This window comes from Pelobates fuscus, chromosome 13 (genome assembly GCF_036172605.1).
Source record: "Pelobates fuscus isolate aPelFus1 chromosome 13, aPelFus1.pri, whole genome shotgun sequence".
NCBI classification, from domain to species: Eukaryota; Metazoa; Chordata; class Amphibia; order Anura; family Pelobatidae; genus Pelobates; species Pelobates fuscus.
The window spans coordinates 28721790-28749663 of NC_086329.1; the positions used below are offsets into that span (position 1 = coordinate 28721790).

The 27874-nt window shown below is 38.3% G+C and overlaps 1 protein-coding gene across 8 annotated transcripts in view; it reads left to right on the forward strand.

Annotated features, from left to right (window-relative positions):
• MEIS2 (Meis homeobox 2) overlaps window positions 1–27874 on the forward strand; it is a 124200-nt gene that overhangs the window by 11865 nt on the left and 84461 nt on the right. For 4 of the 8 annotated variants that reach the window (XM_063439975.1, XM_063439978.1, XM_063439973.1 and 1 more), the window contains exons 7-8: window positions 11283–11324; window positions 11996–12110. In XM_063439975.1, coding sequence (XP_063296045.1) covers window positions 11283–11324; window positions 11996–12110 — 157 coding nt within the window. The remainder of the gene's footprint in view (window positions 1–11282; window positions 11325–11995; window positions 12111–27874) is intronic. The other 4 variants (XM_063439979.1, XM_063439980.1, XM_063439976.1 and 1 more) reach the window with 1 other exon arrangement.

The following is a 27874-nucleotide window of genomic DNA, read 5'->3' on the forward strand; positions in this document are numbered from 1 at the left end:
GAACATAAAAACAAAACAAAACACAACAACCCAACTCTATATTTCAGGGCGTAACTACATAATAACTAACCCCAAGCAGTAGCTGTTTTGGACTGGAAAAAAGCCAGCATGTTGATCAGTAGCTCTGCTGGGTAAAGTCTTCCTCACATTTTGTTTTCTTTATAAGAAGGTGTAGTTTAGGGAGCCAGAGAATCGTAGCATCAAGGCCTCTTAAAGGTGTCCCCTGGCCGGTATTTGAGGCTGTCTGGCCACTGCCGGTATTGCAAAAATACTGGCAATACCGAGAAACACAGATGGGCATTAACAGTAGGAAAAGCACAGACTGAGGTTTGGACAGTTGGAGAGACACAGATTGGGGGTTAACAGGTAGAGAGAGACACAGATGGGGGTTAACAGGTGGAGACACACAGATGGAGGTTTGGGGAGACACACAGATTGGAGGTTTTGGGAGGGAGAGAGACATTGGTGAGGGTTAATAACAGGAGAAACACAGATGGGGGTTAACAGGTGGAGAGAAACACAGATGGAGGTTTGGACAGGTGGAGAGACAGATTGGGGGTTTGGACAGGTGAAGAGACACATATGGGGTTAACTGAAGGAGAAACACAGATCACAGGGATTAACATGAGGATAGAGACAAAGGTGAGGGTTAACAGGTGGAGAGACACAGAGATGGGGTTTTGGAAAGTTGGAGACACACAGATGGGGTTTGCACAGTATGAGAGATGGGTGTTGACAAAGCAGGAGAGATACAGATGAGAGTTGAGTAAGAATAGTTCACGGCAATATGAGTGACAGTCGGGAGGCGTTTGGCATGCACTTGTCTATTGAAATCTGTACTTTTATAAACTTTTTTTTTTAAATGACAGACTTTTTAGATATAAAGCACTTCAGCAAGCTGAATTGCTTTCTGTGTTTGTAGTGTGCCTAGAATGTGCCATAAAAATGTACCCCTGCAAGCTTAAATGCACAAATACATTCACACAAAGCAACATAAAACTGAAAAATTCAAGCCGCAAATAGTCAGACTGGGACTATAGCAGAGCTGGAGAATTATTCCAAATACACTACTTTGGCCTTAACTTTGTAGTTTGGTTTTAAATTCTTTACACTAAATTCTTTAGTTTAGGGAGTAAACTAAAGAAGTTTATTCATTAACTGTGAAATGTAGACAAAAATAATTGATTTTATAAAATTCTCCAATTCAGCCTAGGCACAACTTGACTATTAAACCTACATTTTGCAATTCGGATTGTAATTAAATACAATTTGGTATTTGGTGAATAAACCCTGTGTATTTCTATATATTGTCTATGATACAGACAGCCTACTGCTGGGTCCATTGAGTAAGCATTCAGTAGAGTAGTCCAATCTCCCCAAACGGCAGAGCAATCCCTCTGTACAGTAGAATCGAACTGTAAGTAGGTTGTTTTTCCCCCCCCAATTTTTATTTGCAGCATTTTACCCTTTCCATATGTAATCTTTTTACTCATATATCACTCTTTGTGATTTACATACTGTAATGTCATATCCTGTGATGTCACCCATATATGAATTATGCAAATTAGCATGGCCGGGTATTTTTTTTCCCCAAGAAAGCGGGCAACCCTTCTCGTAATCTTCACGGGAATATCAAGAGAAACACCAGGCTACTAAACATCAGTGGGATTATAAAATATTTTTTTTTTCATATCGACGTCATGTAATGTAACTTGCTCTAAAAGGAAACTAGTTAATTCACCTTTTTTTCTCAGCATTTAAAAGGCAAGAAGTACATGGCAAATTTGGCTCGATTGGGTCTAACTTTAACCGGTATTGTTAGTACTAACAGTGATTCGCAGCTCTGAGTGTAAGAAACATGTTTAGTTGTAATATGGTCTGTAGTTTTAGAAGAACACAAAGGTCTCTTCCCTAAAGAGTTTTGGGCGATTTGAGATCCACGTTTTTGTAATAAAATACGGTTTTGGTTGCGTTACCAGCACAGGAAGCAAACGTCTATCAGCTTAGAACGGCTACAACTCTAATGCCATGATGCAAACAAATTTCTTTGCTCATACATCAATTAATGTCCCTATGTTTAATAAAGTTCCAGTGCATACAAAACAAGGAGAGACAGCTGTAGTTAGGACATTCACATGTTGCTCAAAGCCACCTTTAAACATTGTATTCTAGGAACATTATTAATCTTTGCTGCTCGCTTGGATTACAGCAGGGGAGACTGCTATTATGACAATAATTTACTGTAATCCTTGGTGGGGATGTGTTAAGTGGAAGAATGCTAATAATTTCAGGCGTTCATGAGGTTGTAGTCCTGAGATCTTTTCTGTAGCCAGACCCTCTGCAAGGTTTATAGTTTAGTTGCTGCTCGGTATCTGTGTATATACAAAGTGGAACTTGCCAGGAAATTCTGGGTATTTGCTCCAGGCTGATTCGATGTGGAGCATACACAGCACTGACCAGTTTGGTCGATCAAAGGGTTATTTTTTTTTTGTAGCAGACTGCTTATCGTTTGATATAGTTATTGTTGTGTAACTATTACCTGCGATGAATTTTAGAGAGTTTACAACCGACAGAAAAAAAATAAAAGACAGACAAATATGTGCGAGAGGAAACCCACTATAAATGACGCTATGCACATCTGATGGGATTAGATCAGGAATGGACAAACTTGGGCATTACAGCTGCTGTGGAACATGATTTATACAGTGTGTCTGAATGAAAAACACTGTATATCTGATGGAATTATACAGTGCCTGTTTTAATAGAATGCGCTGTGTATCTGAAGGAATAATTATACAGTGTGTGTTTTAATAGAATGCACTGTGTGTATCTAATAGAATTATACAGTGTTTGTGAAATAAAGAACTGTGTGTATCTGATGGCATTATACAGTGTGTGTGAATGAAATGAACTGTGTGTATCTGATGGCATTATACAGTGTGTGTGTGTGAATGAAATGAACTGTGTGTATCTGATGGCATTATAGAGGGTGTGTGTGAATGAAATGAACTGTGTGTATCTGATGGCATTATAGAGGGTGTGTGTGAATGAAATGAACTGTGTGTATCTGATGGCATTATACAGTGTGTGTGTGTGAATGAAATGAACTGTTTGTATCTGATGCTGTTATACAGTTTGTCTGAATAAAACGTGTTGTAGCTGATGGCATTTATACAGTATGTGTCTGAATAATATGCACTGTGTGTATATGATTTAGTTATACAGCGTGTGTCTGAATTAATGGCATTGTGTGTTTCTGAGGATATGACATTGTGTGTGTCTGAATAAAGAGCACTGCGTGTATTTGATGTGGTTATACAGTGTGTGTCTGAATAAACTGCTTATCTGCCAGGAAACAGATGAGATTTATAAGTGTTTAATCTGATAGAATAATGCCCTGTGAATCTGTTGGATTAAAATATACTGTACCATTTGATGGGTATTGTGTACTGTGTATGTGGTGAGGTGTCACCCTGATAGGAATGCATTCTGTGTTTTTACGTAAATTGTAAACAGTCTGGTTCGGATTAAATTACACTTTTCTTACAAATGTACTATAAGGACTGTACAATTACACTATAAGTACGTAAAATAACAGTGAGGTTTAGCCATATATAGAGTGTATTGGTCGTATTGGTGATGTGATTACACTGGGTTTGAAATAAGTTACAATGCATATTTAACAGTATGTGTGCATATGCTGCAGTACAGCAGGTTTTATACACTTTATGCATCTGGTAGGAATTAAATATCGTGTGTATGCGGGGGAATACGATAGAATACACTTCATGTATGTATGTATGTATGTATATATGTATGTATGCAGGTAGGTGGTGGACATTTATAGCATAAAGGTAAGGGAATAAAAGCAATGAGCACTGAGACCTAACATTGATTAGAAATAAAATTACCACATTAGCTGTAGCTCTGGTATTCACCATGGCAAAAGTTTGCCTTAGGAGAATCTAAAAAAAAAATATGCATTTAATAAATTAGCATTGTAGTGTATTCACAAATCTGTGTTTGAGTTTATCAAAACTCTGGACAAACACTTAGAAACCTTGTTCAAAACGAAAGCCCCAAAAGAGAAACCCTATCAATGGAATTTTTATCAGAAGAACACGAGTTATCAATGGCACAGCTATAGGTGGTTATGACACATCTTCGAAAGGTATCCTGTATGGCTGAAGGATGCATGTGCTGTGTGTAGGTTAACGACTAATGTGGTACATATACGCGTATATTATTAAACAGTGTGGCTTATGGAACAAGTTATACTAAAAAATATAACTGCCAAAATTACACCAAATGACAAAATTTGCATCATGTATTAATAATAGTCAGCGGAAATTAATGGTTGTGGTGACATTTTTGTGTTAATTTGGTGGCGCTACAATGTTTTTTTCCTACTAGAATTAGTTTAATCTGTGTTCTAAAAGACGAGATCACACTGATCATTGGTGAATGGATTGACGTTACACTGTGAATCTATGATAGAAGAGCTACCTGGGAGATATTGGAGATACATTGTGGAATTGGCTTTTAGATTGTGATTTGACAGCCACCCCATAGTTGTTCAACGGTTTATGATTCCTTTGTAAGGTTTATTTATTTTTCCTGCATTCGGACAGATTGTCACATTAGAATTTGGGTCGAAGGTTTATACTTTTCTGGATTCAGACAGATAATGAAATTCCCATTTGTTATTCGGCTGGTGGAACTGCAGTTGAATTCTCAGGCAGTTGCTCAAGTTTGCCATTATATAAATAACCACGTTGAAATCTAAATCCAGTTCAGTAGTCACAGCGAGTTCCTCACATTGCTGAATGTAATGTTAATCCAATCAAGGTAGTACTCAATTTGGGATTCTTCTTACCAAATTAGACTGATAACATTTGTCTGCCTCTTACATCATTTCCTTGATACCAACAGTGCTCAATTTGGGTTGCTTTAACTCTGTACATACCTAGTACGAATAGAAATGCTTTGTGTGTTATCGGGATCACAATTTTGGTCCGAAGCTTAGTTGGATACAAGAGAGACAACTGAAATAAGACCATTACATTTAAATTTGTTATTCCTTTGATTTGCTAAATTAATCAGAGTCATAAGGAACATCAAGATACCGTTTGTATTCCAACCACATTTCGCTTTCACGATCAGCTACACCAATGCTCAAGCAATTGTGACAAATGAGGCTGGAGTAGTAGGCCAGGTTTTGTCTTGACCATTGGTAACCATTCGTTCAGCCACATGTTGTAAATGTTGTAATATGTATTAAATACTGGAATATTAACAAATAAGTGTTTTGTAGCGCATGGCACAGTCATCGGAAATTGAGGTTTTGTGCTACATCTTAAGTGAGTGCGCTAGAAAGTGTTAGATATTACACAAATTACCTACCTAGATGGCACAACTGGTCTTCTAGGTGGACCTTCTCTTTCAGAAGAACATTGCTTGGCAGCTCCACACCCCCTCTCAAACCAATGACAGCTGTCATACGGACATTACCTATTAGAAAACAATGGCATTCAGTATCTAGATTAGGTTCCACTTGTGTAGCTAATAGCAGAAAGAGTTACGAGTCAGTTGACTACGGTTTATAAAACACCTTTAGAATAAAGCTTCACCGAACATAGGATTCAGGGATTTAACATAGAATTCATTAGCACATTTAGTTTAGGTTTGAGACATAAATGGCTAGATAAGTGATCTTTAGTTTGTGGTGATGATTTTGTAAGAATGAACCGGTTGTGTAAACAATCTCTAGTTGATGATTTCCAACCACAGTGTAAACATTTTATGTAGTGTGACATAGATTCTAGTTGTGTGCTTGTGCAATTTAAAGATCAGTGGTAAGTCTAGTTACATTTTGTATATGGAATTCAATAAAATCAAGAACAGTCGATTCCGATGGGAATCTTTTGTTTAAAGGTGTTTTGTTTGAATGGAACCTTGGGAAATTAAAACACTCAACAAATGAGAAGATGAGACTCAAAAAGTGATATATATATATATATATATATATATATATAGCACAAATTAGCTGGTACTCCGATATGGATATTGTAGGATATTTATTGCAGTAGTGGGCTTTCATTCTCACCAGGGACCATTTTCTAGGTCTGGACGAGGGTATCACATGGGACTAAAATGATCCAATTACAATAAAAAGCTTAATAATTTTTTTTTTAAAAATGCCATCTTTTTAATATCCTCATCAAAACAATGCATTTTTATGTATAAATAAATGAGGGTTTATATGTGTATTTTGAGGTATTTAGGATTTTATTTTTGCATCACATAAAATTTATATGGTTTTACTTGAAGACACAATGCAGTTTTGTAGGTTTAGCAAAATCCAATTGTGTTGTAAAATCAATTGTTTTTTTTTTTTTAATTCCTAGGGAGAGAGTCTGCTGATAAAGTAGCATTTTGTGGGGCAGGCTGGTGTGTAAATGAGAAACACATTCTAGGCTCAGAGATCTCTTGTGGCAGAGCAAGTACAAGCTCTTCCCATATTGTCTCCTGCTTTTATATTAATTACAACTTGCATTATCAGCTGCGGGGCTGCAGCCCGGCAAATAGAAAATGCCTTCCCAGGGGACCTACTTCTTGGATGTCTTTTTCATCCGCTTTGTGTTGGGCTGCTCAATATTCTCAGCTTTTCACCTGGAAATTCTCCTCTTTAATACAATTAGGTGGAAGAGGGAAAGACATTTGTATCCTAAATTATTAAGGTTTCTCTAGCATATCTTCCTCTGTGTTTAAGTAAGCTGTCTAGTAATATATATCTGTTCTGTCTCTACATAGCTGTGAGTCTATAAATTGGCAGACACACGTCATGAGAATGGAGGTTGGCTGACTTATTAATGTTGATAGATGGCTTTTTCCCTAAATGTACACTTCTCAATATTACATTGTATACATGATTTTTAAAAGAAGGAAACGAGTTAGGGTTCATTTAATACTGGGGCTGCAGCTGATTGGCTTAATTTTAGCATTTCCCCCCTTTAGAGATATGATGGGGAAAGACAATTTTAGCGTTTGCTCAATCCCTCCTGCCGTTAATTTGGGGCTAGAGGCATAATTAACGACAGTAATATGTATACACCGTACGTACATCCACTGCTGATAAAATACAAGATTGATTAACTCCACTTTCTGATGTACACCTGAATATAGCTATAACGTGTTGCATCATGCGTCCAAAAAAATAAAAATAAATATAATAAAATAAAATGTAAAAAATTTAGGGGGCATGCGTTTTTGTAAGACAATCACACGTGTATGGCTACTGGGCAAATAATAGTAAGGTATAGTATGAATCTGATGAACTTTATCTAAAATACCAGGACTATATCTACATATACAATAGAAAACTTGCTTTGATTTTTATATTGGAATTTAGTCATGGAAAGAGTTAATACTGTAGCATTAGATCCAACCTCAGGGTTACTGGTTCTCTGCCTGGAAGGTTTATCTTAGCTTTTCATATTTATTAGGTGGTTAAATGACCAATACAAATATTAGCAATAAAAATAGCAGCCATACTCCAGGGAACTCTTGAAGAGGATAAAATCTCAGTTCCCCAAAAAGTTGATTATTATTATAAGTATAACAGTGCATATCACACATTTTGGTATTAATAATATCAGGTATTATGAACACAATTTCTCATTTGAATAGGGAACTTCTAAATGAACAAATCATCCTTATTTATAAAGGGTACATTTAAGAAGTCTTTTTCCACTTAAGTTTTTGTTTATGAGAAAATCGAATACATTAGGTTTTTTTATTTTATTTTATTTTTTTAGTATCTTGCATGCGCCTTTGGTGGAAAACAAATAAAAATACTTGTTTTACAGTACTGCGTGTGAATATCTTGCATTTCCATGGGAACCGCAGAAAACGATTTCTTCAAACACTTTGTAAACACACAAAATATTAACTTGGGTTTCACAACTGAAACAATCTGATCCCCCGGAAGATATTGTACAAAATCCATCACAAACAAATGTTCACACGAAATATAGTTACATGTGTTACAGTTCGTTTATCACATAGTTACAGTGAATAATCATACCGGATTAATTACCTCTACGCATTCTATTTAGCATGGCATTGGGGTGCATGTTAAAGAACATAAAAATGTATCTATATTGTGAAGCGCAGAAATATAACTACCATAAACACTGTAAAATGTAAGGATCATCATGTGTTAACATTATCATTATACCCTTAAACAACATTTCTTTAAAGAAAGGTAAATAATGAGAGCAGTATTTTCGGAACCAATTTAATAAATAAATAAATAATCATCACACAAGCAAATTGCTCTCATTGAGAAGCCTCTGAATCTGTCCCCCCGTACGGATTTGTATGTGCTCTGGCCTGGTCTGTGGCGGAGCTGAAGGCCGCACGCTTGAAGTCTATGAGTAGCAATGAAGGAGAAGACTGGCACGCTCTAGAAAAGTGTTCCTGTCTCTTCCGTTAGCTATGGGGAGCTAATGAAAGGAGGTGGAAATCCCCCCTGACTGTCTGTGTGTCAAATGGCACCTTATTTCCCCCTCTTTCCCCCCCCTTGCATATTCTGACTGTGACAGTCAAACGATATACTGAGACAAAATAGAGACTACTATTTGTCTCAGTATTTTGCTTCTAGACACTGGGCGGAGCTACTGCCATAAAGAAGTGTCAATCCAAAAGCTGTCACCAGTATTGGCTACAGGGACTTGGCTCAGTCTATGGAGGACTGTGCGGTCCCGTGGTATCATCTCCAACGACCTTAAAGTTGTACTCTTGCACATGTGCCACCGGTCCACCAGCGGCAATGTCAACATCAGGGTCTTTGCAAATTCTGCAAAGTCCCCATACAGTGACAGATCCACTTGTGGCATTTGGCAAGAATTACTTAAATGTTATACATAATTTACATGGTGCTTCACTATATTTGGACATATTTTTTTAGATGTACTCCTGTGCTTATCGATATAGCCTATAAATCAAGGTACTTAACCGCTTTATTTTCAGTTATAAACTGTTTATTTACCTGAAAAGCCAGCATTTAGGTTTCTAGATTTGGTAGCGACGATGACGTTTCGTTGGGTTCTGTGTCTGTTAATGTCTTGCAACATCCTTGATTACTTGTATTTAGCGCTGTAGGAGTCATGGGACCTCTATAAAGAAATGAATAAATTATAAACATAAAAAACAAGAACTATATAAAACTCAGAAGCTTCACACCTTCTAGATTTGCCTTTCCATAATAAGCTGTGACTCGAGTTGTCCTGGCCATGAACACTGTAGCGTAGAATCTTTTGAGTTTAAATACTGCCAGTCTGCGTAGGCCTAAACGCAGACCCAGCAGGATTCAGATTTGACTGAGTGGAGGGAGTCTGCTGAGTTCAGCGGTCTAGTAAATTACTAGACAGCAGGGGTGGATAACTTGAAGCAGGTCCATTATGGTTCCTTAATCCTCAGGCTGCCGTTTGGCTGACTGAGGATCATAGGATCTATATTCAGCAATACGTGTAAGAGTGCTAAATAAAGGCCATCACTGCTCTAGAAAACAATGGTTGGATTTGTTTTTCCAATTCGGTTAGTAACATTCCTCCCTCCAGAAAAGAAAAAGGTAGAAAGTGGACGTGGGACTGATGCAATCTTGCTGTTTGTTTGTAGCATTGCTAGTCTAATCAACTCTCACATCATGTAGCTTAAAAAGACGCCAGAGGTTTGTCAGTAGACTGTGTCCTGTTGACTGGTAAACTTGAAAGTGTGTGGCATTGTGTTCACACTGGGTGGGAGGTGGAACTCAAGGTGTTACTGTGTATTAATTAGTCTGGGTTATTAGCACATGCAGGTGGTAAGTAAAGCAGCTGATTCATGTATTGCTGGAGTCCTTACACCTTTTTCTGATCTCAGGCTATTGTAGACTTCTCAACTGCTCCACAGTCTTCATGCTGAGGCAGGCAGAGCGTGGTATGGGCAACTAATCTACCAATGAACGCAGCTCCCAGCAAAGACTCGCTGAGCTTGATCTGAGTTTCAGTCCATGGCAGCAGTTACACGCCTCTGTCCCGACCTCAGTAATTAATCACCTATCCGTAATGGAAATATAAAGATCGAATGGGATCCTTATATTTCCTAGTCATATGCCACTTGCACTCTAACACTCATCACACATACAGAATAATTTGCCTTTAAATGCCATGTCATTAAATTCACCCTCCAGCTCTCTGAATGGCTGACAGTATCTAGAGAATACTGTGTAGGTATTTGTAGGGTGCACTTGTGCATTTCTCAAACGTACCTCTAGTAAACAAGCTATCTATCCTATCAGATACCTGCTGTATGTCTCTGTATGTTTAGTGCTCAATATTCATATAATATTAGAATGGGGGACGATTGGAGAGAATAGACACGTTTGGCAAACTAACAAACTCTACTTCCTTGTATCATAAAGTTTTATAAAACATTTCCAAGAACTAGTATACCATTAAAATATAAAATAATACTCAATAGCAGTGGTCTGGGGGGGGAATTCTCCTTGCTCGCCCTCGCCTGATTTAAATATAGACCTCAAACATTCAGATTAAGACTAGTGGTCCAACATATGGACTTCCCATTCATATGCATTACAAAACTTGAAATACATAAAAAGGCTCATACAACCATTGAGAGCAATAATCTCTAATGCAAATTGGCACTGCTGGTTCACAACACTTTATTTTACATAGAATCCGATGGGTTTACTTTTACCCTGACCTCTTAAAAAACAAATAATAAAAGACTGGCTAGTACACAGGTGATGCTCGATCCTAAATCAAAGATAAGTTAGGTGGAAACACCTTTATTAGAGAATTATTTTAACAATATCCATTATACAGCCCTCAGGGTACTGAAAAGGCTACTGAAAAGAAAGGGTGGGGGGGGGGGGGGGGGGGGGGGGGGGGAGGGAACGACACCACTCCAAATTAAAATTAAGTAGCCATGCACAGCACCCCACATAAATAATGTATAATAAATAATGTCCTTTTTGAATTGCACATTCTATAACTGCATAGAATCCATTGTAATCAGCATGGTAAGTTTAATGTAGTGGCATTCTCTCTGTATTAAAAATACAGTTCTCAAACATCTGGCATGCCAAGATTAGCCATCAGTCTGCACCAGCAGGATACATTCAGAGTCCAAGACTATATTATCCATTAATGTCACAATATTGTTTCCTTCCATTCAGTTAACGTTACACAATTTTTTTTTTTTCACATGCTGTCCAGGACATACTTGAAAACAAGAGAGATCTCAATGTATTTTACCTGGTAAAAAAAAATACTTTCTAAATACATGGAATATATTTTTATTATTATGTATTTAAATGTTTCGTTGTAGGCTACTTTGCTTTATAGACCGATAACGACCAGGCTGTGATCGTGGGCATCTGCAGGATAGGGTTTAAAAGGGCACTTGCCCCCTTTGCACCCCGCATTTTAAGTAGAAGTATCTTGAAGCACACTATGAGCCAGAACAAAGTATATGACTGTAAATTTAGGCAAACTGGAATCAGAGGTGACAAGTGCCCTGCGCAAATTAACACAAAGTCTTATTGTGTGGTTGATAATTGAATTATGCAATTTCATGTCACTTAGGGCCAAGTGTTGAGGCTGTTATTGTATTTGTGCCTTCAATGTAAAGCCAGCCATAGAATATTTCTTATCTTACCTTAACCTGGAGACATCTGTGGACATGCTCTGTAATATATATTAATCGTGAATATCTGCAGAAGATGAACACATTAATACGTATACTAAATGGCTACAATGTTTGTATGATCGAAATCTCTCTGAAAGACGTTTCGTCTTTAAGTCTCTGCAGAAAAACGTCCGTCCCTAACAAGTCCTTTCTTGTTTGTTTGTTTTTTTTCTACCCTACATGGAATAACCTTCGCCTCACCAATCTTTAATGGTTCCCCTACTTGCCGTCTGCTCACCAGAACCCAGCTTCATGGAGAGACCATGATGACGCAGTATCTACACATTCTGCTGGCACGCCGGGGCCTTCAAGTGGGGGTCACGCTTCCCAGAGTGGAGACAACAGCAGCGAACAAGGTAAGATCAAGGATGACCTTTTCAATGATACACTTGCTTTGTAAAATTCCTTCCTTCCTATTCTTAAAGTTGGTTTTATATTTACTTCCATGAAAAGATTCTAAAAAGAAAAAAAAAAAAGTGATGCATACAGTTGAAAGGGTTAGAGTAACACAAAATAAATTAACTAAACTTCATGGGAGGCTAGTTTCACCAAGCTAATTGCACTTGTAATTACAGAAAAATGGTAATTTGGGCTATTTTAGGCATTTGTCACGGTGGTACATTACAAACAGAGGTGATGTCTACAGATAGAATCCTCAGTGGAGAGAAAACATTTTGGGACTTTGAGGATAACTGGGTGCAGAATAGATACCAATATCTCAAGTTGCCAGTACAAGGCATTACGTGAAGGCACATTTAGAGACATGGTCACAATTCAGAGATTGTGTTTATACATAACAGGTCACAATCTGGGGGGATATGGACATGGCATATTTGAAAGACTAGTTATAAAAACCAGCCACGAGTAGGCAGAAAAGAAATAGCCATTTGTGGGGAAAGAAAGAATGTGTGGCCAGAAGGTAAGTAACAGAATGTTTCTAAGATTCCTTTCAATCAGTGTTGCAGACTTGCCTTTGCTAAAATTGTCAGAATGCAGCTGATCGCTTTAATTATTTGGAAAACTATTGGCCTGAACAGCGACTTGAGAGATTAGCCCAAATTCTTCCGGAAATGAACAGTGATGGCTCACAATGAGGCCAGAAAAGCCAAACTGGCAAAATCGCCAACACTGCTATTTTTCTTAACACTGCTCTTTTAGTCTATTTTTTTTTTGCCACTTCACTGTTTAAATGATAGACCCCAAGTTTCTAAAAAATGGAATTCAATATCCAAAATGCCTACCAGCACATCACTTTCAATACATCGGAGGTATTTCCAAGCTATCTGGAAGTCAGCTGTGAAATATTTACATCGCCTTTAGGAATTTATCATAAAGAGACACATGCAGTATGGCAAATTCTAAAACTGGACTGTATATTGTAATTATTGGAATCGTGAATGTTTTAAAAAAAATAAAAAAAAGAATTCGGACAAATATCAATTACACCTGAAGCGCCGGAGACAAGCGTTTGTCAGGGTTATTCAACAAAAGTGTGAATTATGAGGAACTCAAAAGAGAATTTAACATTTTAGGCATTTTAGACAAAAACAAGAAATATTCCCCAAGTTAGCAATGTTTTCAGTTTGTGCTATTTTGACAAAAACTTTAAATTCATCCTGCATCCCAGCAATTCACAACATAAAACATAACCCTGGTTGTATGATCGTTGTGTTTGCTTTCTTTTTTTATTTGTATTGTTTTCGTAAACAGAATCACCATATTTAAACCCGAGGCAGACGCCATTTGTGTTTGACATCATTTGATCTTAATTGCGTGATGCATACATTGTATTCTTTTTGTCACTGAATATTTGACATCAGTTTCTGTTTAATGATGTACTCATTTATCGAGGGTAAAGAACCATATTATGTGATCGCATCCTACATAATGCCTGCCAGCGTGAGCTATCCCCCCCCCCCCCCCCCCCCCATGTGAAGATAAAACATAAATGGAGTTTATTTACTATTTTATTATTATATTTTCTATGTGAATAAATTCTGGCTTATTTTTTGGTTGACTTCAGGTTATCATCTCTGCTATGCATTCAGCACATTACACACACACACACAATCTTGTTCATATGTAATTTTCTATATAAGGAAGATGGAAATTGTGCATGCCGATGAAAAAAAATACATATTCTACAGTTGCATTGAAATTACTGTTGCCCTGCATGATAGGTCAATAAGCACCAATAATTGTAGGAAAAAAAACCTTCTCACCCCAATTTGGGCTACAAGAAAGATAAATCCATTATTACCATGGCAAATGTAATTAGATTTGGTGGGATGAGGATAGTGAGCATCATAGTCTAACAGCACGAGGTGTTGCTGAGCCTTGCACTTGGTCTGCAGTTTACTTTAACCCCTTAAGGACCAAACTTCTGGAATAAAAGGGAATCATGACATGTCACACATGTCATGTGTCCTTAAGGGGTTAAAGAGATAAAAACTGCACAAAGCCTCTGTTTGTGCATGTGCGATGGACCTTTGTGGAATGCCTCTAACTCCACTATGGCAAGCTCAGCCTGTGCAGCATGAATGGTGAGCAGTCCCAGGAATCTCTGTTAAGTGTCTGTGTGTTGCAGGAGCTTGTTTGGAATCTTTCGGCCGTTTAGCAAACGTCTTAGAATCTCTTCAGAAGGTTTTACCTTTTAAAATGGTAGGGATCCCATCGGACGTGTCCTAACTTAATCTGATTTATTTTTCCTCTACTGATCTTTCTGTGTTGAAGTAATAATATATTTTCAATATGTGCAGTCCCAGCCAATGTCCCATCAATTCTTCAGAATATGACACAAATAATGAAATAGTGGTAATTACATAGAAACATAGAATGTGACAGCAGATAAGACTCTTCCCAATATTTCAAAATACTTTTAGTCTCTGGCCTTATCTTATAGCTAGGATAGCCTTATGCCTATCCCACGCATGCTTAAACTCCTTTACTGTGTTAACCTCTACCACCATTAAACATGTGCAGCCAGGTGTTGGACTACAATGCCCATCAGCCCATGCTAGATAAACCCTTTGTCAGCTTCTTGCTAGGTATTTATGGGAGCTGAAGTCTTCTGACAGCTGGGCAACTGAAATATGGTTTTGGAATTCTAATTCGTATAACTTTTCAATAGCTAAACCTTGGCTTGAAATAATTATTGAAATTAATCATGTCACATTTTTTCCTGGTCTTTTTTTGTCAGGCCTCATTAATTGTAGCTTGTTATCATGTGATACAAATAAGTGGTATTCATTGGCTGTGTGCTTTTGTTGCCATAGCAGCAAAAATGGCTTCTGAAATGCTTACCTTGTGTTATATTTAAAAAACATTTGCTGAACAACAAAATACATCTTTGCTAACTTCTACATGACGAATGACGTGGAATAAAACATTGCTTTCCGTAGTCTCGCCATGAAGGGGTTAATTTATTTACTTTTTAAATTTTCTATATAAATCTTTAATTTTTTATCGAATTTTTAAGCTGAAACACTTGCTTATGTTTTAGCTCGGAAGGCTAGTAAACCTAACCACCTCAAATAATGTAATGCAATCTCCTTATCTGTGCCAATCGGTGTCCATTCGTTTGCTGGTACAGTTTAATCAGCACTGTGTATACTGACAATACTATGTAATAATACTCTGTGGCTGTTGTTATTTCGTAGGGAGGCTAATAACATTCTTCATCTTCAGACATATTTTCTGCATAACTGCCTAAAAGGTTCTCACTTAAATTCCAGCAAGTTATTCACACACCAGTGCTGCGAGTGCTTCATTCGCCCTGTTACTAGATTAGTTTGTTGTAACGGTGCATGTTTGCTAGAGGTACTGAATCGGACACTAAAAGTTTATGGAGGCATACAGTAGGGATATGTAGATTATAATAAAATTATAGACACATTCAAGATGAGCACATGGGGTGTCCAGGGCCCTGGGTAAAAAAGGGGCTCTTAGCCCCTCTCTCCGTGCAAAGATGTCCTTCCTTTGATTTAAATTTGTTCCTAAAAACAACAGTGCTATGCAAATTAAGGCTTTGCCCCTCTGGAAAAGATTCTGCAGTATATGTTAGCAGTTGCCTCCCAACCCTTCACTTAACTGAAGTGTTAAAGCAGCTCCAAAGATTGGGTAAATATTTGCCGGCCCTGTATGAATTCTCAGTTTCTGATAAACCCAGATCATATGTATAGAATGTAACAATAGATAAGACCCACCCCGGCTGCCCTTTACTTACCTGTTGTAAAACCGCAGTACTTGATCCTTGGCTTCCTTTTGTACTCTGAACAGTCCTGCATCTGGGTGTTTGTATAAAACTGTAACTGCAAAGAAGGATAGGGAACAGCTTTGGTTATTTTAATTCTAATTAAACATTTTGACATATGGGCAAGGAGTCTTCACCTAGGTAATTTCCTTGTAATAACTGTTCCATTTAAAACCCATTAAAGGTCTATGCAACACGCTGAATGTCCCTGTGGCAGATTAAAGGGTCTTTGCCTTACGATTTAAATCAGGCCTTGTATAACAGGCCAACTGAGAAAAAAGAAAGTTTGAGAGAAAACATCCCACATGCATTGGGTGCTTAAGGGTTAAACGCTTGATACGAACCCATAATTAGGAGGGACATCCATTCTTTGAAACCCAAGGGCTCATTTTCGGAACTGGGAATTCTGGACAATGGTAAAGTTGGATAAAGTGGGATGTTGCAAAATTCAGGCAAAAGACACAGAATGAAAGAAAATTTCAACTTATTTTCTGGATTGGCTACTTTGGTCTAAAATGTGCAAATTTCTTCTTAATTCGCAGTTCAGTGAATAGCCTAACCATGAATAAACATAGAATCAATCTCGCTCTCCCTCTCTATCACCTAAAGCCTGCCTTAGTCCTTAGAACAATAATGTGTCTTTCTGAAGCTATTTGCAATGTAGACATCAAAATGCTAGATGCCTATTGTAAAATGTGATTTAGAAACACGTTGTGAGTTATGTTAATGGAATCTCATGTATAAGTTTGCATTATGCAGACCCATAAATGATGCTCTGATGTGACCTCTTTAGGTTCACTGTGGCTTCTGGGCTGTGGATACATTTAACCCACTGTAGCCGAAGAGTGTTGATGTGGAGCATACATGTTTGTGTCTACTGGAACATGAACAGTAAATGTGTCCCAGTTCAGGGAAGAAAGGAGTTAATGCATAGCAGTGGGAAAAGCCCCCATTTGGGCATAGACTGAATTCCTAGACAGGCTGGGACACAAACTGCAGAGCCTTCTCCTGCTAGCAAGAATCACATACAAGCCACCCCTCCATCACTGGACCCACCGCTATTACCTAAATGCAAACAGCTGTCTTTCTGTATGTGTTCCATCATATTATGTGAGCAAAAAGCAGATTCACAGCCACTGTCACCAAGGCATGGGTATATATTCGCTAAGCCGGGAACTGAAAGGAGACTTACAAAATTAAGAGAAATCTGCAGGGTACGATAAATGGTTTAAACTCGGCTGGTGTGGCCTAAGATTTGCAATGACTTTGGTAATTCTCCACAATTAGAGAAATATTGTGACTCATTTATTTTAGCCTGTTTAGTGAATGAACCCCTAATCTGGTAGACCGACAGGGCTATTCAATAAAGTGTAAACTTGTTACAGATTTCAGAGCAACATAACTGAACACGTGAGATCAGCTACTATGCTATTGTGAAGGAATAGTATTGCTCTTAGATAATTTTCTACTGTCATTAGCACAGCATGAGGGCATCATTAGACCCGCTCGCACTGTAGAGGATCTCCTACATCTCGATCATCAGGACAGGCTCAGACAGCCCTGGATTCCCTGGCAATGTAGGGGGATCTCCTACATCTCGATTATCAGGACAGGCTCATACACTGTTGGATTCTCCCACAATGTAGGAATTCTTTTAAATCTGGATTATCAGGACAAACTCAGGCAGCACTGGATTTTCCCCCGCAATGCGGAGATTCTCCTAAATCTAAATTATCAGGACAGGCTCAGGGTTTTAGTGCACTGTGCATGGGCTTCCTCAGACTATTTAAAAAATAAATAAACTTAAAAAAAAGCACCAGACCGACAGTTTTGATCCTTTTACATTTATACACTATTTTTTTTCTCTACACAAGGGTTAACCTATAGCTTGAGCTTTCAAAGTTTTGTTACCGTCACTTATATGAGGAATTAGACTATAAAATGTATACAGTAACCAAGGGCCGTAAGGGAAACATTTTACAATTCTATATGTTAAGTTACTTGGGAACCCATGTGTTGTGGAAACACAGACTCCATTCTCTCTCCTCTCTCTTTCTTTGTGGAAGAGGAATTCTCTTGACGCCTGTTAGACCTTAATTTAAAGGTATAATTAAACTTGAATGTAGCCTCATAAACAAAAGATAAACAATAAAACAGCCACATTCCCCGCTGCTTCATTGCTTTGTCAGACAGCTGTTTTTGGCCTAGTGATTTTTGCTCTGAAATCCTTGGACACAGGTCAAGAAAGCTTTGCTCCTGCGCGCAACACTTACACAATCCGTTTTCATCACTTGAGATTATTAAATTCCTCTGAATGCAAAGGATGCAGGCCTGGCAGGGGACTGCAATCAGCCTAACATGAGATTTAAACACTATATTTCTTGTGAAAGGGGTAACTTTAATGTTTTTTTTTTTTTTTTTGGGTAGCAGTTTTGTGTAGAAAAAAAAAAGAAAAGAAAAAAAAATATCAACCGAGTTTTATAAGAATGCGCTTGTTGACCCGAAAAATTACCAGCTGATAACATCACATTACAATGGCTAATGCAAGTTCCACTTTACGTCAGGTCAGGGTATACACTGAAATCCATGTTTAGGGCTAAAGAATCGTGTTAGATATTCTATTAATTGTATAGAATCTGGATTAAAAGAGACTGGTTTGATTTGGTTTGCGTCATTATAGGATTTCCTGTAAAAGAGAAACAAACTTTTCAAAACCACAAGATATTGAGTTTTTAGAACATTTGCTTCTAGAAAAATGTAAATTACAGGAGTTCGGGAAAAAAAAAGCAACACACATCCACACTCTTCTGTTTATGCAACTGTATGCATGGTATTTATGCTTTTGAAGGGCAGTCCCATGCCTATCTTGCAAAAATGGGGGTTAATTACAACTAACTGCAACTTAAACAGACACTACAGACCCTCGAAACACTTAAGCTTGCTTATGGGCTTTATGTGCAAAGAGTGTGTCTTCTTTTTCTCATTTTACAAAAAGTGCAGATTTCTATAAAACAAAAATTGGCCCTATTATAAATTAACCTGGTTACACCCCTCCAGTTGTCAATCAGACAACCTTTCCTGTTACGTCCTGGTTGTTTAGCTCAGTGGAGCTAAACTCAAGAGGCAGCATTGGCCCTGAGCACCAGCCTTGCAAAGACTTCTCATTGAGCTGCATTGGGAAGTCTGTGATTGGACAGCCATAGAAAGTCTGGGCGGGGTTAGAAGGGGAGGGCTTGCAAAGGCAGCATACAAGAGATTCCCCAGCAATGAAGGGGTTCCCCTAAAGAGATTGGCAGCTTTTGAAAGCAGTTTTTAGATACAGTATACCCCCAATGAAAAAATGCATGCATGTTATCATTGGGGGTATATCTACTAAACAGTGATGTTGTATTTGGGCAGTGCAGTACCCCTATAGCATTGCACCTAATGTTCATGGATTGCCTCTTTAATGATCTTTGAATACAGTGGTATTAAATAAGAAAGAATATCACCTGCACAGGAAAATCATGTATCCTAGCCCAAACTTTTGAAAAACATTTAGCTTTGTACTATGTAAATTACACTGTTCTTTGTAATATATGGAATGGAGATTACATCACACTTGTAAAATAAAATGCTGGCAATAAACCTGTTAAATGTTTAAATACCATCACTGATGTGAGGTCAGGGGGGTTTGATAATTTCTCTATCTGTACATTATTGTTTAATAATACATTTCTATACTAGTTTGAACAATAATGTGTGTGCTACTCCCCTATATCACCTATAGCATGGATTATTCCTGAACATTTTTTCAGCATGTTGAACAAATTTTAAGGCATCGTTGGGGGCGTTTGGTGTCAATTCAGAGACCCTAAATATCACAGAAAAATAAAGACATTTGGAAGTAAAGAGAATTTTCTTCCAAACCAGCTCCACAAATTCTGAGCTTACTGAATAACTCACTTTTAATCATTTTTGTGCATTTCAGAGTATTCTAAATGCTATATCGGCCCTGAGTGACCCTTCTTCCCACTATGGTTCCCATCCTTTTGGACATGTATCTGCATTCTGCACCATCATATTTATGGCCAATTCATGATTCTGATAAGAACAACAGGATTCTTATTATCTATTTCAATACCTGATTTTTTTTTCTTGTTATCCCCCTCCCTCCCCCCTAGTGATCTTTTTCACTGAAAGACTGTGTCAGGAACATGCTAACACAGTGAAGATGTGTGTTCTCACAGGTTATCCTGCACACAGTCATCAATACTCCCTTGGCGGTACTCCTTCTAGTACAGCGGACGCTCATGTACTTTTCCCGGGTGGGGTCTGTTACTAAAAGCTGAGAATAGATGCATTAAAGGCAGAGGGAGACTTTCATGATCCCATTAGCATAAAAGAGGGTAAATTATTCATGCAGAGTGAGAGTTCAGGGGGTGGGGGGGTATTGTTAATGCACAATGTTTTTCAGATGTATGCTTGGTCTCCACACTCCTAGATTTACGGGATTGCTCCTGTGGCTGTTTGAAGCTGCCCTGAGTCTTCTATTCCACATCTAGAAACAGACATGCCTGGCTCAGATCCAAGAAATGATAAAATAAAGTGATCAGTGCTTAATGCACAGCCCTGGCTTCTAAAGCCTAGAAAACAGAGTCAACATAGTGTGTGTTTGTTGTAAATTCTAAAATCCCATTTAATTCTACCCACTATGCAACCACTCAATACATGGCATTTCAATTTTCTAAAATAAGTATCCAGTTAACTGGCTGTCACTATAGGAACACGAATAGTGTCATGTATAGAATTGGGACAAACAGAACTCACAGGGGTGTCACACAGAGGACGTAGATGATTTCGGACATTATTATGGGAATTGTAGGTCAAAAATATCTAGGGGCCTCTGGGCTAGGATCACAGGCAAAAATAAGTGCAGGGGTAGGCAACCTTCTGCACTCAGGATGTTTTGGACTACATCTCCCCTGATGCTTTGCCAGCATTATGGGAGATGAAGTCCACAACATCTGAAGTGTCGAAGGTAGGCAACCCTTGCTTTAGAGAATTCATTTTGTGACTTGGGAGTTTCTCCTGGTTGTGGGTACAAGTCAACAATCCATAACCCAATTGGTAGCTAAGCTAAACTCAGGGCTGTGTACGGTCTGTCAGGGCCTGGGTGTTTTCCTGGCTATAGAACATTTATAGATATTGATGGGCAGCACAAGAAAAGTGCTGACCTTATACATGAAGCATTGATAGCTGCTGAGTATCCAGGTGCTTAGTGGATCAGGCAATGCGTTCACCACATTCCTTGGAAGGCTGCAGCGCTGTTTCACATTTATCTGCCATAAATTCTGTAGCTGGATCCAAGAATTAACCTTGAAATATAATTTGTAGGTTAGGAGCAGGGCACAGTCTGAATTACCACTCAGGGAATACTTTGCATAAAGTGCCTTGTGGCACAAGAGGTATGCAGTGTACCCAGGCACAATAAAGCTGGTTCAAATTGCCCTCCCTGTCTCATGGGCACATTTGATGGTTAAGGTTATTTTTTTTTTTTTTTAATGTTTGTGAACATATTAGTACCTCAGTACACACTTTGTTAGCAAGAAGTAGACAAATATACATGTTTGGGATTTTTTTTTTTATTATATAATTAGCAGTTCTAAAAACTCTATGATCATTTTTTTCATAGCATACATCTATATCTTCCTGTCCCTCTGCAAAGCAGCTCTGCACAGCTAGTAATACACTTTTTCTTAAGCAGATCATATTATGAAAATATTTACACAAAAACATATATTTAACAATTTATTTATTTTTGTTGACATTAAACACATGCTAGGCCTCAGTACACCCCTCTAACCTTAGTAATGTGGGGTCCTTACCTGCTGCATGTTCCAGTCACATGTCCGGGCGGTAACAAGTTTCCAACATGAGAGGACAATATCCAGGCACAGAACCCCACCCACAGCACTCCATGTAAACATGTGAGTAGAGCCATTTTGCAATGTAAATATATATTTTTTTCTAAATCTTTCTCTGTCCTCCTTTTTGATATTATTTAGGTGGTCGATTTCAATGCAGTAGGCTTCACATGTATTTCAATGGACTCCTCTCACATTAGTATGGTGGCTTGTGGTAGTTGGTGAAGGCCGACCTGCTAACTCCCCCAGCTGTGTTACAGAATAGTAAAACAAGCTCCAAGCTTTATTTTTTGTCTTTGTATTTTGTCAGCCCCTGTAGCATTCCTGCAAACATAGGCCAAAAAAACTATAAAAATGCATACTGCAGTTTACCTCAGTTAATAATAATAATAATAAGGCAATGGTATATTATGCATTGTTCTGCAGTGCTTATATTATGTGTTTAGAAATAATCTGACTTATTTTGGACTTTAGTTTAGATTGTGTTTGTTTATATCTGGGTTGGATTGAAATGCTGTCTAACTTAAATAGTTTTGTAACTTTTGTCTAATTTTCACAATTCTGTTGTAAAGTCAGCACAGGTTACATACTTAGCGAATAAACCCCCAATGCTGGAATGTTTGTGCAATCCACATAGCCATAATTTCTAAACTAAAGTCCTTGTGCAGGGGGGGGTGTATGTGTGTGGAGATATATATATATGTATATATGTATGTATATATTTAAAGGAACACTGTAATGTTAGGAATAGAAATGTGTATTCCTAAAGCAAAAGTACCCTGGTGGCTGTTAAAGTGATTGGCCCTTGCCAGCATGGAGTAAATAAATAAATAAAAAAAAGTACTTTTATTTACCAATTTCTCCCGTGCAGTGCCGGTCTCGGTCCTTCTGTTTAGGTGATCATCCTTGGCTGAGATCAGTGAAATTGATTACCTCAGCCAAACCAATGCTTTACCTCAGGAAACCATTGGGAGGCTAGTGTGCATGCGCAACAAAACACTGTGCTGTGCCTGTCCAGATATTCTCTTTGAGACCATCTGATCGAAATAGCAGAGTATTTAAACCCTGCGGTGAAAGCATTGCATAAAATGTCCCTTTTAATGATAACTTGGCACTTAGTGTTGTGGTTTCTCCAATATAACGTAGGTTGATTTTTAGGGCCAGAAGCACCAAGCTCAAACCATAGATGACGCTTCAACTCAGCTCTTTTTGCCTTTATTTTGATATTCACTTTGTGATATTTCACACCTTAGTGAAGAACCATGTAAGAGGTTGTATTTTTCACAGGTGAAATAGCAATGACTCATGTGGGAAGAGTGGCTACCGTATGATACCAGTGAACTCACAAACACCCGTATTTTACTAAACATTAAAGGAATAAAATAGTGTCAAGAACACAATCATGTATTCCTGACACTATAGATTTAAACCTACTGTTTAGGTCCCCATCCCACCTGTCAGAGCAGTGAAAAGGTGTTTAAACAATGCCACACCGATCTCACCGCAGCTGCCTCGCCTTATCAAATTTGATGATCTCAGCCAATCCGATGCTTTCCCAAAGGAAAGCATTGGCAGTCTATTGTGCATGCGCGGCAAAACGCCACGTTGCACCACTCAGAATCTGTGCAGATTCAATGAATGTCTATATGGAACGTTCAGCGCCTCCATGCAGAGCCTGGAGACGCTGAACTCCAAAGCTGCACACTGTAGGACATGCTATAGACACCAGAACCACTACATTAAGCAGCAGTTGTTGTGGTGACTGCAGTGTCTCTCTTTAAGTGTATCAGTCACTTTGTATATATATCACAGTCTCTTACGTTTGATAGGATAAATTTCTTCACTCTAGCACAGATACAAGTGAATCAGTCCCTAAATAAGTAGCGTTTCCACATCTGTCACCATAGTCCATTAGCCGTAATCCATCAGTGGTTGGCTCGGTCTCAAACCGCGTGCGTTCTGGGATTTACAGTCCATGTCTTGGGTTCTGTTTTGGATTTCAGGGATTTAATTAGTTTTTTTTTTTGCGCAGACTTTGACATCCAGTTATCAGTGCAGCATGGAGGCTGTTTTTATCTGATGTGGGTGGTGAGATAGGAAGGATGTGGGTGGTAGACATTAGTCATTTCACATTCTTAAAATCAGATGGCACTTTTCAATGGAAAAGAGGGAAGTGAGAAGTAAATAGGAAGAGGGACTGGCCCAGACAACTTGCTTATCTCTTCCAGCAACTAGTGGATAATGGGGCAGTGAGGGAACGTTTGGAGCATAGGACCACGTTTACAGGACGGGAGCAAAGGAAGCGTGGTACTCCTGGTAATCAGCTGAGCTCTCTGTTCCATGTCATCATCAGTTATCTGGAGTTATAAAGTGCATCTCACCTATACCCCAATGAGGAGGTGCATACTGCTTACTTTGCTATATCAATTGAATTATAAATGGCGTTTTTTTCAGAAAAGGATCTTCTTCTTCTTTTTTTTTTAGGTATATTTGTTAATAATTTTGCCAAGTTGCTTTTTAAAAACTGTTGGGTTACTTTTGGATGTGCATTTTGTGCTAGTTGTACATGTTCATGCATTTTTAAGGTGTCACTCGTTATGTCTTATTTGACTGGGTGTTTTCATTAGCAATCGAATTTACACCTATAATTGAATCACATTGGCTTTTATTTCACTTTATTAGATTATTCTGTGCTTACTGACTCTCCCGTTTGTTTTGCACACAGATTTGGTACGCTTTGTGTTTTGGAAGCGTTAACAGCTGTATGTTTTACAGTATATTAACAACCTAATGCTGTATTTGAGAGGCCATTAGCTTTCCTCTGTTTGGTGTGCTACACATGACCCTATACAACCCCTCTGTCCCATTACACAGCTGTGCCCTACCCTATATCTGGATGAACTCTAGGTCACTGGGACCTAGGGAAATACCTTATTGCCCCTGGGAGTGCAGTTTATTAGAAGCTTTGTATAGGCTGTCTGGTAGTGCTGGTTTTTCCATTGATTTGTATGGTATCCTCAGCACTTATTGGAAGGTCCCTGGGGCATGCTTTCTGCACACTATAATACATGTGCTTCTTCTCGTATTATAGGCCAAAGAGTTCCAGGCAGACCCCGTGCAGAGCCCTATCGCTTTCTAGCAAGTGCTCAGATGTTCTGCTAATTTTCCGACATTTGGAAAACCTTTTTGCTGTTAACTACTTTTCCTCTGGCCAAAACCTGGTTATTGTAGATTAGATGGAAAAAAAATAAAAATACTTGCAGTTGATTTTTATGTCAAGCAACAATTTATCCATTTATTAAAGGAATGTTTTTTCAGGGTTTAGTTCGGAACTATGTGAACACTCTGAGTGACAACAGAGAAGTAATTCTTCCGGCATCTGATCCCCAGCAGATGAAAGGTTAAAGATGCCACGAAGATTAACGTCTCTGTGAATGGACTGTAGATAGACAGGGGTATATACCTGTTTTATTAGAAGTGTAGTTTAAGTTTGTAACTCTGCTTACACTGACCTACTCCACACGTTAATTGCCCATGAAGCCTGAAAGGGGGATATCTTCTTTGGTGACTTTAGGATCTGTGCTATTGTACTTTGCTGTCATCACCCTTCTCCTTAAAGGCACAACTCATGTGGCAACTAGTTCCCTTCCTGTTACCTGATCCTCGGCTTGACGTGGCTAATGCATGAGCCGTGGTCCCTCGTCTCTCTCCTCTCTCACTTTTATCCTGCAATTGCACAGTTTATATCTGCAACACTCTGATATTATGATGTGCCAAGCAATAACTGGCAGGGTAACATGAAACAAAAATTAATAATACATATAATTAAATCGGCATACCGCAAACGAAAAAAAAAAAAAAATCTCTTTTAATGCTAGTAAACATGGTAGCAGGGAAAGTGATGTATTAACAGAGCTATTTAATAGCAAGGAAAGTGAATTGATGTTGATAAAATAAAACCACAATAAATCCAATTTGCGATATATAACAACTCGCACAGCAGTAGTAGAAACATAGCCATGTAGTAGCTTGAACAACTTATCTATTATTATTACATAGCCATGTAATAATGCTTTGTGCAATATTGTATACATATACTAATGCTCTGAAATATACATATAATATAGTACCTTGCAGTGCAGTAGTAAATTGTTAACCATATATTAAAACACATCTTTGATGCCCTGTTTTCAATGACAGTTATCAGAATGGATCCGTATAAGATTTATATTTATTCCTTTCTTAATACGATGTGTATTTTATTGTAGACCTATTTATGCATGGTGGTTGCTAACATTTACTTTGATGTGGTGCAGATACAAATATGCTATGAATATGCCCCTATATATCCAAAGAAGGGAAATTAACAGATAAGTGTGTGCGATAAAGCAATTTAGATTTTTTTTATTTTGTGTAGAGTACAAAATCTGAAATGAACGGTTTTACAGTGAGCTAGTACTGAGTGGTACAGACTAGCACACATTCCTTTCGTTTATGGGATAACAGAATTCCCTTTTCTTCCAAAGTTTTGAGGAAGTAACTGAGGATTCTTGGCTACCTTTTGAGCTTGGCACTGACACTTTTGGTCATTCTTCGTACATGCAGTAAGTACGATAGTCAGTATTTACCAGGAGGGACTGGAGCATTACATTTTCTTATTAGAGGGAAAAGAACATTCAGTATTTTGTGATCCTATATATTATCTGTTTTGGAAATGAACACGCAATAAATTTGCCATTTCACATATTACAGACTTTCCCCTTGTTGCCAAGAGTTTATGGAAGGTACATTCTTGCAAAAGCAAATATGTTGCAGAGATAGCTTGATTCCTATGTCCTTTATTAATAAACCTAAAGTGATTGTTTATCCTAAGGCACAACAAATTAGATTGTTAGCTCTGCAGGCAAGTGGCCAGCGAAACTCAATCGCCATCATAATATAACTATTTGGTAATATCAATGTTCTGCCGTACTATGTTATTGTGTGTGACATGTTTTGCTCATGTGTTTTTAAGGAGAGACATTTCTTTCTGAGGAATTTTAACTCCTTCGTTTTGTGAGACATTCAGAGCTTCTGTTGCCCCTGCAATCTCTATTCTTTCAACTGCTGGCTCTCAGGAGATTTCTTCGGCTTCCTGTCTCCTCTCAGGCCCAACACCAACGTGTCTGTCTTGTTTTTCGAATTCCCTGCTGACTTAACCTTTAACCTCACCTCTGCCCAGAAACCAAAGGCACCTTCCATTCCACCAGAACTGATTGCGCAAGATTCTTTCTGGGCAGTCTGTCTGCTGGCAGACTGGTTCTCTCATTTCCACCAGTCTCTCGAGGTTATGGTGCTTGGTTCTATGGCAAGGCAATCAGCAAACAGGGGAACTCTAGCCAAGGCAGCTCATTGTGATTACAATGTGGGTCTGACGGAATGAGCAGTTGATCCTGCTGTTACATTTACTAAATCCCTGTTAACATTGACCCTCTCTCTACATCACATCTTCTGTTGTTATAGCAAGACAAATTAGGGTTTACTTGCTAATCAGATAATTGTGGTGATTGCTGAATTTAAGCAAAAATATCCAGGCTGCGACTGTAGTTGATGAATTTTTCGACTATTTTATCTAAATTTTGGAATTCAGTTCCCAATTCTCTACAATTTGGTGTTTAGGGAAAATCCCCATTGACCATACACTAGAATGCAATATAGTTGCTTAACAGCTTTCTCACTAACATTTTTAAAATCCGTGCCTCTGCCTGTGTGCACTGTCCGCATTAACTAGCAAAAATCTCCCTAACGTTTCTTATTCTAAATCTAGAGACGCCATGAGTTCTTGAAATTTGAGAAGCATGTTCACTAACCTGGAATTTGTAGAGATGAGAAAGGTATTCTAAGCCAAAATAGCAGATCTGCTAAAAATATCTGTGTTGGTGAATTTTGTTCCAGATCAAAAAGTTTGGCCCATAATTTGAAT